The sequence below is a fragment of the Salminus brasiliensis genome, chromosome 9 (genome assembly GCF_030463535.1).
Source record: "Salminus brasiliensis chromosome 9, fSalBra1.hap2, whole genome shotgun sequence".
Classification (NCBI taxonomy): domain Eukaryota; kingdom Metazoa; phylum Chordata; class Actinopteri; order Characiformes; family Bryconidae; genus Salminus; species Salminus brasiliensis.
In genome coordinates, this window is record NC_132886.1 from 32,449,676 (window position 1) to 32,475,066 (window position 25,391).

At 37.8% G+C, this 25,391-nt stretch overlaps 1 protein-coding gene across 2 annotated transcripts in view; it reads left to right on the plus strand.

Annotated features, from left to right (window-relative positions):
- astn1 (astrotactin 1) overlaps positions 1-25,391 on the plus strand; it is a 195,982-nt gene that overhangs the window by 22,551 nt on the left and 148,040 nt on the right. For both annotated transcript variants that reach the window (XM_072688243.1, XM_072688244.1), the window contains exon 2: positions 20,064-20,251. In XM_072688243.1, coding sequence (XP_072544344.1) covers positions 20,064-20,251 — 188 coding nt within the window. The remainder of the gene's footprint in view (positions 1-20,063; positions 20,252-25,391) is intronic.

The following is a 25,391-nucleotide window of genomic DNA, read 5'->3' on the forward strand; positions in this document are numbered from 1 at the left end:
AGACTGTATTATAAAATATTAGACACACTAAAGAAGTGTTTAAGTCAAATGAAATTTGTCCAGAATGTTACAATATATCAATTGTTTACTGGAAAGGAAGGGCTTTTACATCAGTATGAATTGGCAGCACATCATGCATGAATTATGTATTTGTATTTGTAAAAAGGCAAAGTAATACAGCATCAAGGTGCTCAGATGAGTGGACACAGGCATGAGTAGACACAGAATGGCATTTAACGTCCCTCTGATTTATTATGGCTCGGAGAGACACAGGTGCTGACAGGTTCTGAGCTTGACTGCCACTCAAAGAGTGGGTGATGGAGCCATATCACCTGCCTCATGGATCACTAAACACACTATTTATTGCCTCTCTTCCTCTTTTTCACAGATGACATCTAATTATTTAACTAAGGGATGATATCAGAGTAAAAAGAAGATGGAAAGGTTCTCATCAGTCTTAGGCTTCTGCAGAGGAATGCTGCAGTCCTTTCTGTGGGGATAGCAGTGTTTGACATAATTCATGCTTCTTTAGTTCTCCTTTTTCAGACTTTTCAGACTAATGGTTTGGCTGCTTTATCCCTGACAACAGATGTTTTTCCAAGGATAATATTAAGTAGAAATGTGCTGTTTCATCCTGCCAAGTCAGACCACTCCCCAAAAAACAAAATAAAAAATATTACTACAGACATTTCACCCAGCCAGGTTTCACATATGGAGCATTACTTGGAGTTGTCACCCTCAAATAGGTTTGTGATTTCACCGGACCACACTGTGCAAATATCTGGTCATCTTTAGGATAGACCTTAGGATTGCCTTTGGAACACAGCACCAGCTGGGCTGAATGCTGTTTACCATGAGGGTTTCTGCTGCTGAAGAGCATAAGCGATTAGCTGTACAGCTTAAGTCAACCATGCCCTCTCACCAATGAGTATCGTGGAGTACAGTGGATTACCATACTATTTGGCCACATCATGCACCAAAACAAAAAAACAAAAAATGACAATAGAGAGTTTAGTTTACTGTGCAAAACCATGACTTGGCTTGTCAGTAGACATTTCTGCAGAGGGGTTTGTGCTGAAACAAAAACTGCTCAAAATATAGTTATATCACTTTGTTTAGAATGATTAAACTGTGAAAGACTGTAAAGGTTATTTGTTCTCCATAACACCATGTGTTCTGGAATTTCAGTGGAAGTCGGGATTGATGACGTTGTGGTTAAAACAGAATGAGAACAGCTGATTTTAGGCTGTGACCAAAATGAATGTTAGTTTTATTGCAAAAATGAGTATGTCTTAATAATAATGTGGACTTCTAATGTTCTAATGTTATTTTGCTATCATCTTCCACAGTGCACTCGTAATTTATAGTAAACATCATTAACTATAACTTTCTAGGGAGCTTGTTGTTAACCACCTACGTTGCTGTCTGCTCTGTGTATATGGAGACACCAACGTTAATGCTTTAATGTGCGCACTGCACCCTTTTCTTACACTATAGATGTCGTGGTCTGCTCACAGACTCAAGCTTGCCTCCAACAGAGAGCTGGCAAGGGAACAGAACTCATGACTGGCTAAAACACACACAAGTAAACACGATGGGTAATGTCAAGGACAGCAAAAATGATTAAGGTCATGTCCATATATTGTAAGTTAAGTTGCTAACGTAATGACACATCATTGACGTTCATTCAGAATTCGGTTCATGTGTTTATGGAATGTTAAACAAGGCTCTGTCACTTTCTTAACAAACCACAGGTTCTTTGTTAATGCGATCAGTGCTGCTTATTGAACTAAATAGTCCCTTCTAGAGATGGACCAATACCGATGGCTTTTGGGGCCCAATACCAAATCTTTTTCAATATGGTTGGTTGTTCACTGATACCGATCAAGGACTGGGCTGGAAGCTCCATTAACCTTTCCAGGCAAGTAGTGCAGGGCTTCTGTGTAGTACCTTCCACATAAGATTAAATGTACTTTGCTTTTTTTGGAATCAGATGCATTTTAAAGCGTTGTGGAATTCTGAGTACAAGAGCTGAGGGAACCCATTAAATGCTGCAGTAAACTAGCAATAAAAAAAATCCCATCACAACACGTTCCTTTAGCTTTCAGACTGCTGCTGCTGAACTAGTTAGTGGTGAATGTTAGCAATGCTTTGTATGTTATGTAAGTCAAGTCAAGTCAAATCAAGTCAGATTTATTTGTATAGCGCTTTTTTCAACTGTTGTCGTCACAAAGCAGCTTTACATAATTAGTACTTAATAAAGGACAGAGTAATGTAATGTTGTAGCTATGTAATGTTTGGATACTCACTGTACTGGGATGAGTAATGGGCTCTTGTGAGGGGTATCTGGTTAATGGTGTTAAAAACTGGGCAGTCGCTTCTGAATAGGAGGGCATTTGGCTTTGCTCACACATGGCTATAGTGCCAAATGTTGGTGTTTGGAGGGGTCATTTAAATGTCCACCTGCCCTCTTTTTCACATTTAATTTGATGGCCTCTATCCTGGTCTCAGTGCAGTATGTGCGGTCTACTTCAGTCCCGGATGAGAGACGTGATGTCTTTGTAAGATGTGATAATGGCAGATATCTGTGGCAAACTGGCGAGCCCATCTTTGATCAAGCATTGACTGTAATTGGTCTGCCTTGTATTGTGCTGCAGCCATTGGCTTTCAGAAAATGTGTACACGGTTACAAATCTAAAAAAAAAAGTCTGTGTGTGTGTGTGTGTGTGTGTGTGTGTGTGTGTGTGTGTGTGTGTGTGTATAACTACTAGGAGTAGTTGGTGGTTTAAGCAAACTGATATGCTCAGTCCAGCTCAGTTCCGGAATTATTGTTTGTCAAAATCTCCTACATTAGTATCTGCTACAATGAGGGAAGGCGCTCTGTTGCTTTGTTTAATTCAGAAGTAAAGAACAATGGCTGTTTTCACACCCAGTGGCATTTTGCATTCCATCTACTTTAATGTTGTACCATGATTCCCCTACTACCTCCCCAGTGGCCTCTGTCACTACATTACTCAGTATGGCAATTACTTTGTTTTGTATGGCCAGACTTGTGAATGCGGAAATAGCGGAAACTATTGTGTAACACAACAAAGAGTCTTTCTTGGTCGTGTAATCCAGGAAAGATTTAAAAAAAGACCACTACCCCCTCTGCTGTATCATCAAAAGCATCAATGTTTCCTCTCAAAGGTATTAAGAAGAGTGGAAATGTAATTATTTTTAATGCACATTTCATGCTCCCTATTTAAGGCCATGCAAGATATATACCCTTTCAAAGTGGATTGTTTATGAAACCCTTTTTCTCTCTGTATAGCTTGTTTATGAGTGAAAGTTGAGTCAGTTGTGCAAACACTGCTAAACAGCCTGCATGGAAAACAAAAAGCTGCATCGCCTTGGATACTGGACTTGAGCCATTCTCAGTTGTAGTACCACAAAGTTACTAAAGAGTAATTCTTACGCTAAAAAAAGACTTGCAGGGTGTTGATGCAGGGCCACTTGGTTGGGTTTTTTAACCTCGACATCATAAAGATCTTCTGTAGTTGTCCAAAAATGACCAAACTGGAGTCTTTACCGAAGAGGTTATTTCCACCGTGAACTTCAGGAGGGAGGCATGGAGCATACATGGACTAATTCCCGCCCTTAGTGACTGCCCTGGTTTAAGTTTCAGTTAGAAATGATAAACACCTGACTGACGGAGCTCTAACATGCTTCTTCAGCCGGGTGCAGTAGTATTCAGACAGGCAACAAAGGTCACCCTGATATCACATGCCCAAACAAAAGCAGAAAGAATGCACGTGACCCCATTTCTTTCCATTGCTGTCCAGTGCGGCCTGTGCTTAGAGAAGCTTTTGGGCAAATGTTTTAGCACCTCACATTTTGACCAAAAGTTTGTGAACACAGCTCTATTAGTCAAATGTACTGGATAAACTTTTGGACAAAGGTTTGTTGATGTGTTGAATGAGCTTTTGGGCAAAGTTTTTGGACCGCAGTCACTGCTGAGCTGCAGTTACACTCTGTTTCTGCGGGAACTGAACTGTCTAGTTGGAGAAATTTCGGCCAATCGCATCCCACATTTTGGGAGTACAGATTCATAGCTGATCGATTTCCCATCTCTAGACCCTACCTATATAGTGCAATTCTAATGAGTGAGTAGGGATCCATACCTGTATAACCGTGACAAAATTACTGTGACGTGGTTCCTTAATGTAAATAATTGGAACTTTATATGGATATTTTAATCCCCATACAAATAGCTCTTTCTTTCCAAATAATGCATTTTACTTCATATTGTGATCTTTCAAGAAAACTGCTCTATATTAAGATTCATTGGGACACATTATTGTTCATGTCCACAAAATCATCTGGTCCTTTACTGGATGATCTAACAAAGACCTAAGCTCTTAATTCTTTTTAGTTCTTTTTAGTGAGATCTCCAAACTTACTAAAAGCCAGGCAGATTCTCAACCCCAGATTCCATCATCTTTAACCAGTCATTGTTTTTCTATTTTAATAATAAAATAGAAAATATTAGACAACAAATCCAACCCTGCTTATTAAATCAAACATGGCAGTCACCTGGTGTAGCTGTTTTAGAACATAACTTAGTTGTGGAACAAAGGCTGGAAGCCTTCTACCCACTTCCACAGCCAGAACTAGAAAAAAATTGTTTCCTCATCAAATTGTACAACCAATTGCACTGTCCACTCGACCAATTCCCTCTAAATTGCTAAAAGAAATGCTCTCAATCATAATCAGACCTCTTTTAACAATTATAAATTCATCCCTTAGCCTTGAGCATGTACCTCAAACCCTTAAATTAGCAGTCATAAAACCTTTAATCAAGAAACCAAACCTTGACCCCAGTGTATTGTCTCATTACAGACCCATCTCCAGCTTAACATTCGTATCCAAGATACTATAAAAAGCTGTGGCCCAACAACTCTGCTTATACCTGAGTAAGAATGACCTGTATGAGAAATTCCAGTCTGGATTTAGATCCAATCACAGCACAGAGACAGCCCTAGTGAAGATTACAAATGATCTCCTTCTTGCCTCTGATCAAGGCTATGTATCTTTATTAGCCCTACTAGACCTTAGTGCAGCCTTTGATACACTAGATTATACTATATTACTAGAAAGATTAGAGAAAATGTTGAAATCACAGGAACAGCCCTACCGTGGTTCAAATCATATCTAACCGGACGCTATCAGTTTGTAAAGATACAAGATCTATCTTCAAATTACACAGAAGTAAGATATGGAGTTCCTCAAGGCTCTATTTTAGAACCGCTACTATATTCATTATACATGTTACCACTGGGCTCAGTTATAAGCACACATGACGTTAAATTCCATTTTTATGCAGATGACACACAGCTCTATATATCAGCCAAACCTGACCATAAACGTAGATGGAGGACTGTGTAAAGGATATAAAACTCTGGATGTCACATAACTTCCTTCTCCTCAACAGTGACAAAACCAAGGTTCTCCTTTTAGGTCCAAAAGACACTAGAAATAAACTATCAGACTTAATGTTAATGACTTAATGACTTGGCTGATGCTTCCATTATTCCTGGTTTAGCAGCTAAAAATCTTGGCGTCATATTCATCTCCGATTTATCATTTGAGCAGCATATAGCCAATATTAATAGGACAGCCTTTATGCAGCTTAGGAACATCGCCAAACTAAGAAACTCCTTGTCTCTACAGTACGCGGAAAGCTAGTACACATTTTTATTACCTCAAGGCTAGATTACTGTAATGCACTACTGTCAGGTTGTTCCAGCAGGAACCTCAATAAACTTCAGCTGGTTCAAAATGCTGCAGCCAGGGTTCTTACTAAAACTAGAAAATTTGATTATATCAGTCCAGTTCTATCAGCACTTCATTGGCTCCCAGTTAAATCCCGTATTGAATACAAAATTCTTCTATTAACATATAAAGCCCTACATGGCCTCGCTCCTGAGTACCTGTTGACGTACTTGTTGACGGTGGAGCAGATAGATGCAGCCGTTTTTAAGGGTGCTCCCGTGTCTGTGTTACCTTCTGATTCTCTCCTTTTAATTAGGCTGTTATAGTCAGACCTGCCGGAGTCGTCAGACACAATCTGATACTGCCCAGCATTCTCTGCTCTCCATAAAAGTCCTCTCAGAACTAACTCTCTCTTTTTACCTTCTCCGAGTATATGGCCACCCGGCCCGACCTGCTGGAAGATTGCCCACTGAGGTCCCCTCTACCTTCTTCAAACCAGCTGCTACCTACCGCTCCAACCAGCAGGCCCCCTACCCACCACCACCCATAGCAGACCAGCGGCTCACCCGCCTACCACTGCTACCTGTTTAGTGACCATGTTAAAACCATTTTTAACTATGTTATACCTGGTTTGGTCATTTTTATCATTAATGTTTAAATAGTTCTGGAGGAGGATGGGTCCCCCTTGTGAGTCTTGATTCCTCCCAAGGTTTCTTCCTCCAGCTCTGAGGGAGTTTTTCCTTGCCACTGTCGCCATTGGCTTGCTCACTGGGGGTCTTTGATCCATCATGTCTTACGTTATTTTCTTCTTTCTTCTTTGTCTCTGTCTTTTATTAATCACTATTTATGTAAAGCTGCTTTGTGATAACAACAGTTGTAAAAAGCGCTATACAAATAAATCTGACTTGACTTGACTTAATTGTACCTACATTTGGTTACAATATAAGTAATTTAATGAGAGTGAGCATAAAACACAAACATTTGACTGTGTAAAACACCATTGTTGGTTAATAGGTAAAAGTCAATCTGACTTTAAAATGTGGATATTTTTGGTTTCATGTCCTGGGGCATTTATCCATCATTCTGATTTCAGATTCACTTGGCCTTTAATCAGGATCTTAAAATGTCATTTGCTTTTACATTCTACAAGTCATTTTGAAGCATCTTCAAATACAACCTGTTTAATAATATTGGACATCAATAATATTTCTGTTCATCCATGGAGGCAATTATTTTAGATTTGATCTGTTACAGTCTGTTGTCTATAGGCATATATTTGTTTATTTATTTACATTGCAAGATGAAGAATTCATATTTAATAAAATGCATATGAAAACTATATAGTATTACTCTCCTAGTACTGCATTAACTTCTTCAGAAAGAGAAGTCACACAAAGTTCAGAGCTGTCCTTATGTTGGGGGTGACCTAAGCTTTTTTTTTTGATTTATTATGATAAATGAGATTTGTGGAAAAGGTGGGTGCTCACTGTGCAGTGAAATTTGGCAAAATGTATAGTCTCAAGATTATGTACTCTGCTGATGCTGAACAAGACATTCTGGAATGACAAATACCAATAGAAAATTGTAAGATCCAGCATTACAAGTCATTTGCCATGTTCCCCATGGGGGGTCTTGGCATGTCTCAGGGCCTATGCGAAAAAACACTGGTTCATTTACAGCTAATTATACTTCCTCCAGTGTTAGCTGATCATGCTCTATCACACCCTATTGTTGGATGTGTTTGTGTTTCTGGATAGGAACATTCTAGTTATAATGAGCAGTCAGGCAGGGCTATCTGCCTAGTTGTCGCATTAGAGAATAGCTGTACTTTCTGTGGGAGATTCATTTGCAAATGGGTGGAAAAACAGCTGGAATATTTGCATTTTATCACTGACTGGTTTGGTTTATGAGTAAACTTAATAATCGCTTACATCTAAATCTTGCTACCCAAACATATTTGTGAGTAATTTTCAGATATTAGGCAAACATTTATGATATGTGGCGGTATTTGTCATAGTAATGTTTTTTTGTTCCCCTTTAAAATGGTCAGGAGGCATGTGTTGTGTGGGTTTTTTCCCCCCCTCTCATTTACAAGATTACAGAAAGTTATTTGCAACTATAATCTTTTTGTTTGCTGCCACTATAGATGTGATTAATTTTTATTTTGCATTTGAAATATGGTTAGTATATGGTATTAATGGCTAAGCGTTTGTTGGCAAATATCACCTTAATGGTCATTGCTTCTGGGTAGAGAGCTGCATGCTAAGATCAGTTACTTCTGTATGCTTTATCTACCGATCACAGGACCGATCTTATTCTCATAACAATCCCATTTTCTTAGTTCTCCAATCATTTCTTAGCAACAGATACTATCAAACTGCTATGAAATCTTGTGTGTTCTTATTCACCCACTTCGTATTAATTTTCTCCTTCAATCAACTTGAAGTTTAACAATTATGTTAGAAAACTATTGAAAATGCGTTTAACTAATACTATAAAATTTTTATCTAATTGGTACTTTTTTGAGTCAGAATGGGATTAGACCAATATGATCTTACAAAAATGCAAATGGATTTCAGTCAGGAATTAAATAAATAATGAAAATATTTTTACATTCTGGCTGTATGTGCTGTAATACTATTTTTTCCATGCTGGAAGGGATCCCTGGCTGCTAGGGGTGTCTTGATCTGTTTCAGAGGATCGGAGGTGATCCAGGCATTTGTAGGGCATTGGCATTTTAGGGCTTCTAACATTTTAATCCAGTTCCGATTCTTAGTTTTGTTGTAGCAGTGCATCCTCTTGACTCCATTATAAGACAAATCTCAGCTGCCGCGGAAATGAAATTCTCTGGTTTATTTGTGACATTCTCATGGTTATTTGGGGGCAAAAAAACAGTTTAACTCAAGTGACGTTACCAGTTAGCAACCTTTTTGTGACGTCTAACTCTTTCTACTTTTAAATAGTGCCGCAATGTTAATTTCAACAGCAGATCGTAAGTGCTGCATTGTTTAAGGTGGAACAGAAAGTTGCGGTAAGGAAGATGTCCGCTTAGTTATTAACTCAGAGCCTCGTTGTAAGCCCAGCAACAGCAACAACAAACAATACACAGAACATCAGTTATAAAGTGTTTATTAGTTAATATTTCAGAACCACTGTTCTGTTAAATGTTTTTGTTCATACTGCCCACCCAGTTTGGATGTAACTAACCTTTTTTTTTTTTTTTAAAGATTTTATTCAGTTGTATCCATTTGGGGAGTAAACTCCACCCCGTCTTTACCAAAAGGAGAAGCGAGAGGAGGCAAATGCACATACGCTATAAAAAGATAAATCATAGCTCATTCACTTTTGGCCAGGGCTCACCTGTAAAAGAGATTTTTACTCTCAATGTGATTGCCCTGGTTAAGTTAATGTAAAAATAAATAAAACAAAATGGTTATTACTAGAGATGCACCATTCCAACTTGTTCTGTTCCGATATGATACATAAACTTTGTATATACTGATTCAAAACATTGTTAGATTAATAAACCATGTATCTTATTGTACCTTGCTAGGATTGACTTAAACATTACTTTACTAACTTTAGAAACATGAAACAAAATAACAAATTAACACCGATACATTGCTTGGCCAGAAACACTGCACCCCCTGGATTTAACTAAGCAAATAGGATATAGCCTTCCATTGGATAATTACTGCATAGGTGATTGTTTCAACTGGCAACAAGTTACTTAACACTAACTGATGTAGTGAGTAGCTTCTTATTTGTTAATCAATCATGTCAAAAGATACATCCTGTGGTTGTGGAAAAGATGTTAATCTGTTTCAGAGGAGTCAAATTATTGCCATATCTAAGGAAATTGCTGAAACTACTAAAATTGGGAACTGATTAACTGTCCGAGGCATTATTAAAAAAGTGGAAGGACCGTGGGGAAACATTATCTTCGAGGAAGAAATGTGGTGGAAAAAAAAAAACTTGAATGATTGTTATTGGTGATCACTTGGTGAAATCAAATCGTAGAAGGACAACAATAGAACTACGATATGTTTAATAGTGAAAGAATTAGCATTTCCACATGCACAATACGAAGGGGATGGGAATAAACAGCTACTACCTTAAGTACAAAGTACAGTAAGTTTAGCAAAATAGCACAGGTTGCAGCGTTAAAATAGCAACACAGCTTAAAAAAAGAATACTTTAAATTATCATCTTAAAAGTAAAACTCAATATACGTGTATATATATATATATATACAATGGGGCCAAAAAGTATTTAGTCAGCCACTGATTGTGCAAATTCTCCTACTAAAGATGAGAGAGATCTGTAATTGTCATCATAGGTACACTTCAACTGTGAGGGACAACATGAGAAAAAAATCACATTGTAGGATTTTTTTTAAGAATTTATTTGTAAATTATACAAGTATTTGGTCACCCACAAATAAGCAAGATTTCTGTCTTTCACAGACCTGTAACTTCTTCTTTAAGAAGAACTTCTGTCCTCCACTCATTACCTGTATTAAGGGCACCTGTTTGACCTCGTTATCTGTATAAAAGACACCTGTCCACAGCCTCAAACAGTCAGACTCCAAACTTAACCATGTCCAAGACCAAAGAGCTGTCAAAGGACACCAAGAAGAAAATTGTAGACCTACACCAGGCTGTGTAGAATGAATCTACAATAGGCAAGCATAAATAATACATTTAAATAATAACTAATAAATCAACTGTGGGAGCAATTAAAAGAAAATGTAAAACGTACAAGACCATTGATAATCTCCCTCGATCTGGGGCCCCACGCAAGATCTCATCCCGTGGGGTCAAAATGATCATGAGAATGGTGAACAAAAATCCCAGAACTACACAGAGGGACCTGATGAATGACCTGCAGAGAGCTGGGACCAAATTAACAAAGGCTACCATCAGTAACACTACACAGAGAGGGACTCAAATCCTGCCAGGCGTGTCCCCCTGCTTAAGCCAGTACATGTCCAGGCCCATCTGAAGTTTGCCAGCGAGTTTATGGATAATCCAGAGGAGGATTGGGAGAATATCATGTGGTCAGATAAACCCAAAATAGAACTTTTTGGTAAAAACTCAACTCGTCGTGTTTGGAGGAAGAAGAATGCGGAGTTGCTGTAAAGCATGGGGTTGGAAACATTTGGGGCTGATTTTCTGCAAAGGGGACAGGACGACTGATCCATGTTAAGGAAAGAATGAACAGAGCCATGTATAATGTTATAGTTGTTTCTTAAAAAATACTAATAAACAAAGTAGAAAACACAATATTACAGAAAATTGAAAGCAAAGTTGTGCACAACTGGTGATCGAGTTGCATCATAAAAATTTTAACACTCTGTAGACAGATATAGCTATCCAAGAGCTTGCCATGCTATGTCAAGTTCTAGAAATGTAATTTTATTTAGATTAATTTTTTCTTCTGCGTTGTCGTTTATTATAGCTAGCTCGCACACTAGAGGTCCTGCAGGGTCATTAGAACTACAGCCCTTTCAAAGCGGGCATGCTGTGCCCCTGTGTCTGGTTTGATCTCCCTGTGCCCAAACGCAGTGTTGACTGGAGAAAGCTTTCTTTTTTTCTTAATTTTATTTTCTGGGTTTCTGCCGTTCAGCACTTTTCTGGAAATTCTTGAAGTGATGAAAAAAGGAAGCAGGAAAAGAACACAACCTGGAGTCCCAATTTTATTTTATTTCTTTGAGCTACTTGGAGATCAGTTTTTTTTTTCCATTGCAAGGCTACTGACAAGTAGTCTGCTTCTTTTTGTGTTAGCAAATTTGGAAAGTTATGCTACAAATAAACATCCTTGATGGATTGTATGGCTTTTGTAGTAGATGCTTGGGATTGCTGGATTGCTGGAGTGAATGAAATACATTATGTTGCTTTACATGATTCACAGCCATGATAAGGTAAGATAATCATAAAGATCTGTTCCTCTAGTTCACAGTACTGCCCCCCTGATAGTTCCATTGATGGGAAGCAGTGTGATTTGCCTGGGTTATTTTCAGCTTTTCCTGCCATGCCCTTATTTCTCATCTCAAATGAGTCTCCTGCAAAGATGTATTACCGCCTGAGCTAAATGACTGTCTAGCCCCATATTTGGACAAATTGTTTAAGAAGTCAATAACCATGATCTGCAGGCTACCAGCATGGTGTGGCGGAACTACAGGCTGTTCTTGTTTCTTATTTGGCAAGCATATTGTCTTGCTTCACCCATCAACTCAGTGAGGGCATTCCATCTCAGTCTGTGAAGAAGCATGATTTCACAGAAGCCTCCTCTTCTCACTACTGCTCTTGACCTCCATCGATTGCATTATGCAGACCTCAGGCATGACTGCAGGCAGAGCAGTGCATACACGCTACTCCAGATGCAAGTGTGGAACCTTATCATTCATAAGAGAAACCTTTAGGTTTTTAATAGCAACTCTGGAATGTTCATGCAGGATGCTGTTGCTGCTAAAGTATATACATATGTGGATTTAATTAGCTGCTAATTAAAGCACCCTCTCAATTACATTGGTGACACCAGTCCCTTGTGGGTAAAGAAGCTGACTACTGCCTTCACTAAGCAATACTGATAAGTCTCTATGTTCTGTTTTCAGTCGATACTTAACTTTTTGCCATGTTCACCTCCTACTGGACCGGATAAGCCATAGTCCTGTTTGCCAGTGCAGATGGGTATAAAACATTTGTGAAACTCAGCAGCTTTTCATTGGCTTTTAAGATTATCCTGCACACCTCAGACTGCTTCGGCATAGCTCCGAGTCTAAAGCAGTGCCCTCCGATTAGCCTCCACATGATCAATGGCAGGAGCCTACTCACACTTGCCTGAGAATGTCAGCGATTCGCCTCTGTCCCTCTGAGTCAGAGACGGGTGATAAGTCTACCCAGACTTCTCCTGTGTGTGCATGATAAGCCTTAGTAACACTGTGCTGCATTATAGTGCAATAGCAATGTTGTGCCTACCCGTTGAGCCCCATTGATGTACAGCGGTCATGCCAGCTCCCTAAGGATTACTTGCTTCAAGATGCAGGCAATGCGAAATGTACTTGACTATGACTATGATTTTGTTTTCTTATTTTCACACACAATAGTAGATAGCCATGTTCTTGTTTGGAGAGATTCATGTAAATAATGTGTAATGAGCAAAGTTGCTAAGTAATTCTGTCTGTACAGATATATGTACTTTAGTAACGTTGTGATGGACATGCTGCATATGCTAATAGTTTGACACAAGTAGGTTTGTTTATTTATTTATTTTTTATTTATTTTACATTTTAGTTATTGACATTAGAAGTACACTAATAACATTAGTGTACTTCTAATGTGTACACTAATGTTAGTGTACTGAACATATTCTCCTGATATTTGGGCAAATGAGTACAACTATTTTCTTTTACATCCTGTTTTTAGCTTGTGCACCCACTGACGCATGAGGAGAAGCGCATGTTATCATTGTGTTGGATAGACCCCACAGTGACCTTTGCTGGATACTTTCGGTTTCTCTGTAATGTTCACTGAAAGCTTTAATAAATTAACTTGACTTTTGACAATCTTTTATTATGAGCTATATTTGAGTTTTAGTAGATATAAAGAGTTGTAAAACACTAAATACATTTTTAATTTGATTTGCAACAAACACTGTTAGATATAAGTTCAGTACCTTTAGCACAGATAAAGAGATAAATGTGTCTGGATTTCTGCTGTATTAGATGTCAGCAATGACATAAGGAAGTAAGGGAGTAAGTTTATGTAACAAATAAATCAATATCAAAAAAACATCTTTGTTATGGTTTAGAGTTAGTTAACAAGTTTGTTACTGATGAACAGTGATTAAAGCTAAATCCTATCCAGAATGTCAACAATTCATTGTTTTTCAGATGTACATCACCTCTTGGACCTGACTTGTGACTCACACATTCCCTCACATTTAGCAAGTCTGTCCCTAAGGAGACCTTGTTAGTACTCAAATATCTTGCTTCACATCAATGACACTGTGTCTGGCTCTTTGTCCGAACATTCCTAAATTACATCTTTTTTTATTCATCCATAGACTTTAATGCTCTGATATTATTGACCACTTTATTGACATTTGCTAAAATGTAAATCAGTGTAATTCTATGCTGCCAAAGATTTCCCACATACACATATACCATGTACACAGAATAAGTTTGTTGTGACTGTAGCTATTTCTGCTTCACACATTATGTGTACAACACTGACACTCACCAGGGAAGCATTTTTTATACGCTAGTATATAATAACTCATGATGATTTTTTTTTTTTTTTTTTTTCTACGTACAGCACATACTGTGTGTGGTGAAACTTGGGAAGTCCTAATTCAGTTATCACCCCCCAACCCCCCACACTTTAAATCTCACTTTAAAGTTTTTTATCCGTCCGAAACCGATCTGATCTTTGTGAATAAATAAAACAGCCACATTAACACTGAAGTAAAATTACTTTTAAAAAGTAAAATCATCTATTTTTACAGTTTTAAAGCTTAATATTATTACAGTTTATAACTCAATTGTTGTAGAAAGTTAAATATTATGTCTATGTTTCACTATATAAGGTCTGAGAACGTTCATATTGCTTCTGGCTGGAAATAGTGTCCGTTAATGGCGTCTTGAAGATAAGCACTGTGGTTAAAACAAAGACTGGGTTGGGACATCCCTAGTTATGATGATCTTCTGGTGGAGCATAGAGCTTTGCCTCAGTTTCAGTTAATTGATATTCAGTGTCTCCAATTTGTCTGTTCTATACACTGCGGTTAATTTACTAATTTGGCTCTTTTTGGGGGTGTTGGAAACTACAAGATGTTTGACACAAATTACTTAATCATGTTAAACAAGCATCTGTATGTCTAGCAGGTTATTTAATTGCATAATGGTTGGATGGAATAATGACTGTTGGACATGACCAGTATTGTTCAAGGAGACCCCTCACCACAAATATATTTTTCCATGGACATTTTGAGTATGGGTGGATCTGTCTACTCAGAGTACATTAGTGGATGAACCAGCAAACCTTGAACTAAGCTCAGCAGAGGATAACTCACTTGCCAGTGTGATGTGCAATATTCAGCACAGCCGGTGGCTGAAAAATAGCAGGTGACATTGAAGGTAGGGAACGTTATTTGTTTTTTTTGTTTTTTTTTGCTAGTGTTAACCTGCACTTCTGTTTCCTTTTGAACTGCCTCACTTTGGTAGCTGCATTACACAATGCAGCCCTTACCTTGAGACCGGGCCCTAAAAAAAAGCTTAGAATTATGCAGCTTATTAGCTTTAACTGGCCGCATGAATTACTTCTAATATTTACCATGTGTGTGTAAATAGTAGGTGTGTAGGTGTGTATGTGAGTGTGAGTGTGTGTGTGTGTGTGTGTGTGAATATAAATGACTTAAGTCCGGCATAATTTGGCAGTTTTCCCCCATGCCGCTTGCCGCTGATGTTTTATCTAGTTGAGTGGTCAGTACAACCGGTGACCTGGTGACAGAGTCAGGGGCTCCAAAGGCTCATCTGAACAGGACTTAGCATCTACTGCTTAACGTCTTGGAATTGTATAAAACAGGACACCTTCATGTTCATGCTTTGATGCAGAGATGTTTTAGCAGCACAGGGGGGAGCTTACACATGGTTTTATTGTTATGATTGGTGTATATATTATCCCTATAAATTAATTTGAACAAATTTTACTTGACGAACTATTTTCTGAATACACTAGTCAGTAAAATGTGTCACTTAATTTACATTCTAATAACAAACTAAACGCTTCTTCTAGGTGATTCATTATATGGAGAAAGTACTTGCAATCTCTTGACCTTGACAACTTGCCTCTTCCTGTCTGTTATGCTCTTCATGTTGCTTATCAGCCAACATGCAGTATTAAACATGGTTCTGAAACCTTAATAAATTACCATTTGCTAGCTATTGCACTTAATGTTTGCAGTGTTGGATAGGTTGGTAAAGCAGGTCTGACTTTGACTGATTGCTCAGTCTTGCATTCTTATTCAGAGGGAAAATTGGCACCATCAGAGGAAATATACCTTTAAAGAAGGCTGCAAAAGTAAACTTTGAACTTCTAGGGACACACATTCTTTCCCTTTTGGATGTTTATTTCTCTGTCCTGTGATTACTGAAAGCTGTGCAGACGCCATGTGGTGTCCTCTCCAGAATGTTTGAAACCTTCTCAAATTATGAATTTGACATTTGTAGTTTGAAGACATTTAAAAGCACGCTGCCAGTAAAGATGCTTTCTCAGTGCAGAGTTGATCAAACATTCAGTAAAAGCTCATCAGAACATTTTTTTTCCCACTGTTTTTGTGTGTGAGCATGTAATACTCCTAGATTGTAGAAGGTTAAAACAGGCTTCTTCTACTTTCAACAGTGAAGTCACATTGCTTTTTAATTATTATGACTTAAATTATTCACATTACTAATGTCAGTGTTATGGTTTATGTTCACACTAACCCGCCTAAAATGTATGCAGTCCCGTCACCACTGCTGAAAGTACTGACTCTAGAAAGTATAAGGGGAAAACCTACTTCTAGACTTCTGTGTGATCTTGTCTGTTTTAACTGTACTCTTCGGCACTAACGTTTTTTCTTACTGTAGAACCCTAATATACACTTATTAATTTAATTAAGATCTGTATTCCTACACATCCATGCAGAAATCTAACCATCTGATTGTGTCTCAGCAGTGAAATGCATAACATTTTATACATATATTGGAGCTTCAGAGAATGTTCACCAACAACCATCAGAATGGGGACAAAATTTGATTTTGGTGATTGAGCAGAGCGTGATTGTTGGTGCCAGATATGCTAGTAGACCATATGCATCCCTTTCATGGACACTATTTTAAAGTAATTTTCAAAGAACTACTTCCAGTACAATAATGCATCATGTCATGAAGGTAAGTCACCTGCTTTCATGAATGTGAGAAGGAGTCTTCAGAGGCTTTCTCAGTTACAGAATGTGAATCCAGTAGAACACTTTTGAATTGTGGTAGAACAGGAGACATGAAAGTGCAACTAAAAAATCTGTAGAACTGTATGATATAATCATGTTTAGATGGCCCATAATCTTAATGGAATGCTTATTGTAATATGATGTTTTGCTACACCTTATTATTATTTTTTCTAGATAACAAAATAAACATTCAGATGATGTAAAAAAAATAGTTTGTCTGGATAAACAGCTATATTTAACTTGCAGCAGACATTTATATTGATATCTTCTATGTAAGCACAGTATTAGAAAGAGAAGAAGAGGCAAAGGGAGAGAGAGGGAAACCTCTGACACTGCATTAGGATGTGAGAGGAATTTTCACTTTCAACTCAGCCTTTACTTTCTCTCTCTCGTGGTTGCTCTGTACATTCCTCACCATGTGGTGCCCTCTCGCCTGCTGTGAAACAGCCTTCTCCTTGGAAACATCCCCAAATTCAGAGTGGGGGGGAAAGGGTCTCTCAAATGTAGTTTTCTTAATGCTTGTTGCTGTATGATACTTAAGTGGATACGTCAAGTATTTTACCATACATTTTAAATCTAAAGGCAAATGTTTGCCATATTTTAGGACTGCTTGCAGTCGCTCTTTATGAGCTGCTTTCATAATCTTCCCGCTCAATTTCTCTAAATCTTTTTGAGTTCATCTGTCTGACTCCGGTAATTATTATTGTAATAGAAGCATTTTTCCCCTTGCTCTCAAGCTGCAAGTCCTTCACAAGAGGAAGCCAGGGTTTACTGTTGAGAATCTCTCCAGGCTTGTGTCAGAAGGTTAAGGCATTTGCTGAGTGTTATGGAAATACTAAATGATATAGCTATACTGCTTCCTCAGTCTGGCCTGAAGAAGAACAGGCCATGTGATCATTAGGTCACGAGAGGATGTACTGATTTAAAGGAAAAAAAGTTATTTTGGGTTGAGCACACAGAGTCAGAAATAATAAATGGCCATTAAGTGAGAACAGAAATGCCTCTGCCGTTCGCCCAAGGGCAGTAAGGAAGTGGGGAGATTTTTAGGCATCATTATTCTGATGCGAAGACACAGGCCTGTCCTTGAGGAGGCCCATTTTGTTGCCACAAAATTTGAAATTATTGTGCCATGTGGTACATCAGAACGTTTCCCTTTTGATGCTTTGACTCTCAAATGACTTCCAGGTATTGCCCTGAGCAGGTGTGAACCCAATCACAACTCACCAATCGGTGCTTGTAGCTGGAAGGTTTTTTAATCCAATTATTTGAGTGAATAAATGCAGACTGAGGGCCAGGTTCATAAAATAGGATAGTTACAATAGATCTACATGAAAGTATCATGAATTTGCCCTGATATGTGAAGCACTCATATCTCCTTCTTGGAACATTTTTTTTTCTCTTTTCTGTGGTGGATGTTGTAGAGTATGATGATGATATTCTGAATGAGCCTGGGTAAAGGAGTCAAGTTATTCCACCAGTAGTAATTAAAACATGGCTGGTGAATTCTTAAATTAGTTTTAATTAATTCACACTTTAATAATTAAATAATTATTTCTCTACAAGATAATCGAAATTGTCTGATTATTGCACACATTTCAGAGCAAAATGGCAAAGACAGTAAGCATAGGAAAGAACCCTGCCCCACAGAAAAGGAGTACACAGTAATTGTTTTCTGTAATATGGCTTTGTTGGTGCATTTCTTTTTTCTTTTTTCTGCATGTTACTTCATTAATAAAAGTGTCACAGCGAAACAGGCCCGTGGGAGTCTTGGGACGAAATATGCAGAGTCACATTAGTGTCATCATTTGCATGGGTTGAACAGAGGGCTGGCATCTCTACCCTGCTTTTGTCAAGAGAAGTTTTTCCCTCCAATCAAGCAAATGAATATGCTTGATATTTCTTGCATTGAGTGCAAACATAAATGTTTGCATATATAAACCCATCCACATGTTTCACATGTTCGTAACCTAACATTCTGCCAATTTGAATATTGTATAACACTAAACACAGCGACACACTCACTGCATGACTTTAACAAAAAAATCCTTACAGTCTTAGTAACATACATTATAACATTATAGAAAAGATGCTTATATGTGTTGAAATGCTCTGAAATCTGATAACAAGCAAACATTGACCCCAGATACTATATTACAGATATTTATTTAACAGATTATTATTTAAAGAGCCCATATCCTACAATTTCAGAACCCTTGTTGATATATTATAATGTGACAACATTATAGTGTTTGCCATGTTTTTTTTAACAGTGCAGACTTCCCACCATTCAGTGCACATTCATCCCATACACAATAACGAATATGACCATGGTGACTTCAGAACTGTTTTGTACATTGAGAGGTTGGATGCTCTGATGTCTCTCTTACCATCTTCCATTTGCCCTGGGTATTTATACATTCGTCTTTACCATGTTCAGTCATCTGCCTTGTTTTCCTCCAGTCAAACCACACAGTGCTTAGACAGCTCACCCACACGTCTGAAGTGCGCCCAGAGAGTCTAAAAGCCATAGAGACTGCTTTGATATCCCCAGACATGTTTAGAGACTACTGAATAATGTATGACTAACATGTCCTGTGTATTTTGGTGTTGCAGAGACTTTTTTTACTAGCCATACATGTGCATGTTGAATGTGTCTTTTTTCCAAGACTTTCCGAAAGATTTTCTTAGAATAAAATAGTTTAATGAATCCATATCCTTAACATGAATGTATACCGACAAAAAAAAACACTTATTTATATAACTTCTTTATTAGAAACCCCACACTGATATTGAGTAGTTTTCTCTCAGAACAACCTCAGTTCTTTGTGGCATGGATTCAGTAAGATGTTGGAAACATAAGATGTTGCTTTAAGATTCTGGTTCATGTTGACATGATTGCATCACACAGTTTCTGCAGATTTTGCAGGTGCACTTTCATTCTGTGAATCTCCTGTTCTGCTACATTCAAAAGGTATCGTGTTGCATTCGAATTCTGTACCTGAAAAAGACGCTGAAGAACACTGAACTTATTGCCAAGGTCCATTTTCATTTTAGAAGTACCCATTAAAACATGGGAAAATTGTGCCCATTAAAGGAAGCACATGGTCAGCAACAATAACCAAATTGTCTGTAGCATTAAAGTGATGATTGATTAATGGGCCCTAAAGTGTATTAGGAACAAGTCACATTTCGTTTTATATTGATTGATATAATCAACACACTCGTGAGATTACAATGAATGTTTCCAGTAATGGTAAGCTGTAATGGACTGTGCTTGTGGGTTTTTTATTTTTATTTTATTTTTAATTTTTTTTTGGCAGAGATCTCAGGGAATTCGGAGGATATCCCGATGGTACGCTGGAGGCAGCAGTGGTTGGAGAATGGCACCCTGCTGTTCCATATTCACCATCAAGATGGAAGTCAGAATCTGCCCGGTTTGACTGCTACTGAGGATCCAGCCAGCGACACAGCAGAGGAGGAGCTCCGCATTCTTCACATCTCTGTAATGGTATGCATGCTCTTGGCTGGTTTTAGCAGTGGCTCGGGGTGAGGAAAGAAGAGAAGTGTGGTCAATGGAGCAGGAGGAGTTGGGGTGGGAACAGAGTGGAGAGAAGAATGTCCCTTACTGATTCACTTCATTAGAGAGTCTGCTTTCCAGATATTGAAAACTCTCCCTCACAGTGTGTTATCAGAAATATATTTTAAGAAATGTGTTATCAGAAATATATTTCTTACAGCATAGGGAAGAGATACTTAGTTACTCTTAGTTAAACTCTGTATTTATCTAAAACTAAAAAGTAAATGAGCAGTTTGCTTAAATTACACATTGTTATTTATTCATTGCAAAAAACTAAAAATCACAATCTCTTCACCAAATCCCAATGCACAGTTAGTACTGTCTTTGATATAAAAAGAAATATAAATATTCAAAATCAACAGTGTCCTTGCAGCCACTAACAAACATGGACACTTCTAATTAACTGAAAAAATCTAAACAAAAGTAATCAATGCCATCATAATGGGAAGGCTTACTAAGAAGATAGCCAAGCATTTTCAGCATGCGGTATGGGCAATGTGGACTGTTATTGAAAAATGGCAGTTCATTGGAATTTGATTGGTATTAACAGGCTCATAGTGCACCAAGACATAACACAATAATAATTTTCTATAAAGCATTTTGAATTTTGGTTGTTTTTGAACTGATTACTTAATTTTTAAAATAAAGTATTGTGGACATATTTAAGTAATTTATTGCGAGTATGAGAGCATAAATTTAGCAAATTCACATTAAAATACTATGTCTTGGCTGTGAGTGTAGCATGTACCTGGATTGATGCACTGTGGAAAATAAATAAAAAATATTGCAAAATAAAAATATTAAATTTTAATAGCTAATTAAATCAAGTAGTAGTCACTGGAAGCTTGTTGGAAGAAAGGAAGAAAAAACTAAACAAAATAAAACCGTACACATATATTGTCACTGTTATGCCAAAACCTTGTATCTTCAAAATGGCAAATTTATAGAACTTTATAGAATTTAAGACCTCCTTGATGACCACTTTAACTTACAATATTTAATTACAAGTCATTTTGGACCATTTCTCTGGGTTCATTAATCATGAAATTTTGATACACATATCGGGTCTTTTTGTGATGGTAGCAGTTGCTCACACAGTTCACACACAACTCTGGGTGTGAGAGTGGTCATCAGGTGTTTTTTTTTTTTTTTTTTACAGACAAGGAAGTGAGGACATTTGTGAGTTTGTGAGATTGTTGTTTTTATATTGCAGTTGACTTTGTCACCTTATGCTGTGTGTGGCAGTGTGATTTGATTTAGTGTATTCATTGTGACCTCTGTTTCAATAACAATACAAATATTAATCAAATATAATTATATTTTCAGTTCAGAGAGTGGATAGTATGTTCATTAGGGGTGTCAGAATTTATTGATCAAAAGTGTTATGTTTGCAAACACTATATCCAATCTCAAACACGGTATTGTAATAGTCATATTTAATTAATAGTTTACATGCAAAGATTTGCGGTTCATTTTGTCTAGTGTTTAAACCACTGAGTGCTAGACAGCTGTGTTATTTAATTAAAGTTGGAATGATGACTGCAGTCAGTTTTGGCAGGAAGTTAAGAAAACTTTATTAGAGACTGAAACTGATACAAATGCTGTATTAACAGATAAAAAGAATGGGGTATTGGTACTTCTAATCTTGGATTTAGTTTGCCTGAAAGTGATTCCATAATTGTGCATGTGGAGTATCAGGCAATTAGACAGTGTTTTTTTTTTTTTTTTTTCTTCTTTTTTTTCCTTTGCAAAGCCCCTGATTTCCCTAAGCTATGGGCAAACTTCTTTTGTGAACTGTTCTTGCATGATGCTTTACTTGCAAAGAGAGTTTGAGCCTACTATCTTAAAGACTGACTCTGACATTGATATTCACACAAAGAGAGTTATTAGTATTCTAAAGAAGGAAAATGCATGGAAAGTCAGCATTTGTCACAACTTCACTGAAGTGAGGAACAGGATTTAAATCATGATCCTTTCTCAAAGCAATGATGATGATTGTCACTTTTGAAGGGCACCACACAATTTAGACATCATACAAACTTGATTATAGCTTTTGATGTCTTATCTCTAAACTGCTTTCACCATTCTGTGGCGGAATCTGTTCCAAAAGTTATTTTGGAACCTGATTAAACAATACAATTTGTGTATACTTGGTACAAACAGATACTTGCAGATGTTTAGAATTGACAAATATTTCAGACTGATGGTAGATTATTTTCTACAGAGCAGAGTGTTTGTGTTAGCATGAGTATCAGCTACATCGCATATGTACATAGATGTACAAGATATTTGATTTCAAAATTGTCCCCCAGTTTCTGTCAACGTTCTATTTCAAGTTAACTCACGAACATGGCTTAGAACTCATGGGAAAACCGAGACTTCACACCCATATACTGAAACACCGCAGCCTATGTAAAGTGTCTCAAGCTCTAGATAGGTATCTGCAAGTATCTGTGGTAAGTGTGGGTGAAGTCTAGGATAGGACTAGGGCTGGTCCTACTCGTTTCCTAATGGGAGGCTCCAATCAGGATTGCCTGCCTTTATAGTTCTTTGTCTAAGCTCCTAGTAGCCAGAGGTGACAGTAATAAGTTAAAATCCTCTAAGAGCAAGTCGAAGAAACGTTGGGAGAAACCAAGACTTCAACTGACCTCCTCTTTTTGATGCCAGGTATTAAATAACAACCAACACAACAAAAGCAAATAAATGAGGAAAAACACAGCAATGTATATTAGTAGATATAGCGTTTGTGTGAAAAGTGGGCTGTGGTAAGAAATGATTAAGTCTGTACATGGGTAAATCTTATCAGGAGGAAGCAAGGTTGGGCATGCTGGTGCGTTTTTTTTACGTAGCAAGAGGGTAAGTAGAAAAGAGTGAGTCAAGCTGCTCTGGAGGGCAGACAAGCAGGAACACCTGATCAACATTGATCTTACACCAGCATCAGACGAGACAGGAGGGCAATTCATCCTGGCAAGGAAACACACACAGTTAGAATCTAAAAATAAAACTGTTGCAAGGGTTCTTTGAGCCATGCCATTAAAGACCCATTTTTGCTTCCATAAAGAACCAATTTTGTATAAGACAAAATGATTGATATGAGTGCACATTTAAATTTAACATTTAAATTGGTGATTTGCATGTTCTTTTATTTTTTTCCACACATTGATCTGTTTTACAAAAACTGTGTTTCGATGTACATTTGTCATGGACATGAATCAGAGAGGTGGTCTGTGGCATTGATTGAATCTGTAACTTGCTAGCTAAGCCAACATAGTGTTAACTTGCAGGCTACGACACCACAGAACGGGTCTGATTTCTGCTTGCAGTCCCTCCAGCACTAGTCCCTTAGATTTAAGTAATCTAAACTCTTTCAGTTTGCCGGAAACAAACCAAATCCAGCTGCCTGCTAAGCTTCATTAGCAGAACTCCTTTAATTTGTTCACATGTAAGACTGCACACTGTGGAAATTATGACTATATGAAAAACATTTTGTACTGCCCAGCCCTAGTCTCACTTATTGTGAATTCAATTCCCTGTCTTTCAGAGCTGTAAGTGGGGAATATTGTTTAGTAAATGTCTTCAGTTATGCCAGGTCTTTCTGTGCTATTAACAATGTCACTGATCAATTCTATTTATAGTATCATCTACAGATAGTATCGTCTAGATGTTTGGTGAATGTAAAAGTATCTAATGACATTCAGCTATCTACTTCTTTTTTTGTCTGTTAAAGCAGACCACATAGAACATTCACATCCATGCACATTTCTGAGCTTAGCACTTCTTTCTCTTGCCCTTAGGTTGCTCAGCAAGAGCAACAGTTTCCCCACAGTGTGAGAGCGTGTATTATTGTGAGTGAAGAAAAAGAGAGATTGGTGCTGGCAAAGGGGCAGCCAGCCTTAATGACAGATGGCACTGGCACCATGCACCGCCGTGGCTGCAGCTTGAGCTGCTGGTGATCTGGTCCTTAGCCCTGCCCCTTCCAAAAATGATGATGCTTCCCTGAGTGTCTCTTGGTGACTCTGGTCCCATCGACACCTGTCACCGGTCTGTGGCTGTTGTTGGCCCTAGTATGGGGGTGGCAAGGGCAGCAGGGTGAACTCTCAGCCCAGCAGTCTGGCAGGGCTGCTTTAGTGCTGGGCTTGCGGGCTCACCAGGGCACAGTTTTGGGTTCACAGATGGATAAACACCCACCCCCCAAATGTGTGTTGGAAAAAAAGCCAGCCATAGCCTTTTATGGCAAGAATGTTTGTTTGTGTTCTATATGTTTGTTTTGGAGATTATATTTATTTATTTGTTTTGGTTATTTGGGTTAATTATTGGGTTATTTGGGCATTAATGATCATCTTACAAAAAAGGTTGTTTGGTTCAGCAGTGGTGAAACCATGTCATGTCGAGTCAAGTCAAGTGGCTTTTATTGTCATTTTAAGCTCTGTAGAAGTACACAGTGAAATTAAATTAAGTTTTTTTTCCAGAACAAGGGTGCCACATGGAACAAAATGAGAACAAAAAACAATACAGTGCAGACAAAAACAATACAGTACAGGACAGACTGCCGAAAGTGCAACGTGCAAGACAGTACAATAAATACAATAAATATGATTCAATTCTAAGTAGAGGTAATGAGTCATAGTACATAGATGTCTGCTTGTGGTATAAAGCTTTTGCAGAACTGTGCATTGACGGCACGGATGCTCCTGTACCTTCTGCCAGATGGCAGCAGTAAAAAAAAGTCCATGTGAGGGATGAGTGGGGTCCTTCACGATGATGTACAAACATTCCACCAAAATGTTTTAAAATGTTCATTGGTGTTTTAATTTCTTTTTGCTTTAATGAAAGTTTTCCAATGTAAGATAATATATCAGACAACTCTTCAGGGAATTAGCAGTAAGCTTAATTCATAGATAGTTGGCATAAATATAAAATAAAGTTTTTAAATTAATGAACACTTAATCAAATGTTCTGCTTCAGTTAGTAGACTTTTTTTCTGCTAAGCCAATACTCAAAAACAAAACAAACGGGCACATTGCTGCATAGTCATCTGACAATCTCACAATAAGGATACATATACAGTCTC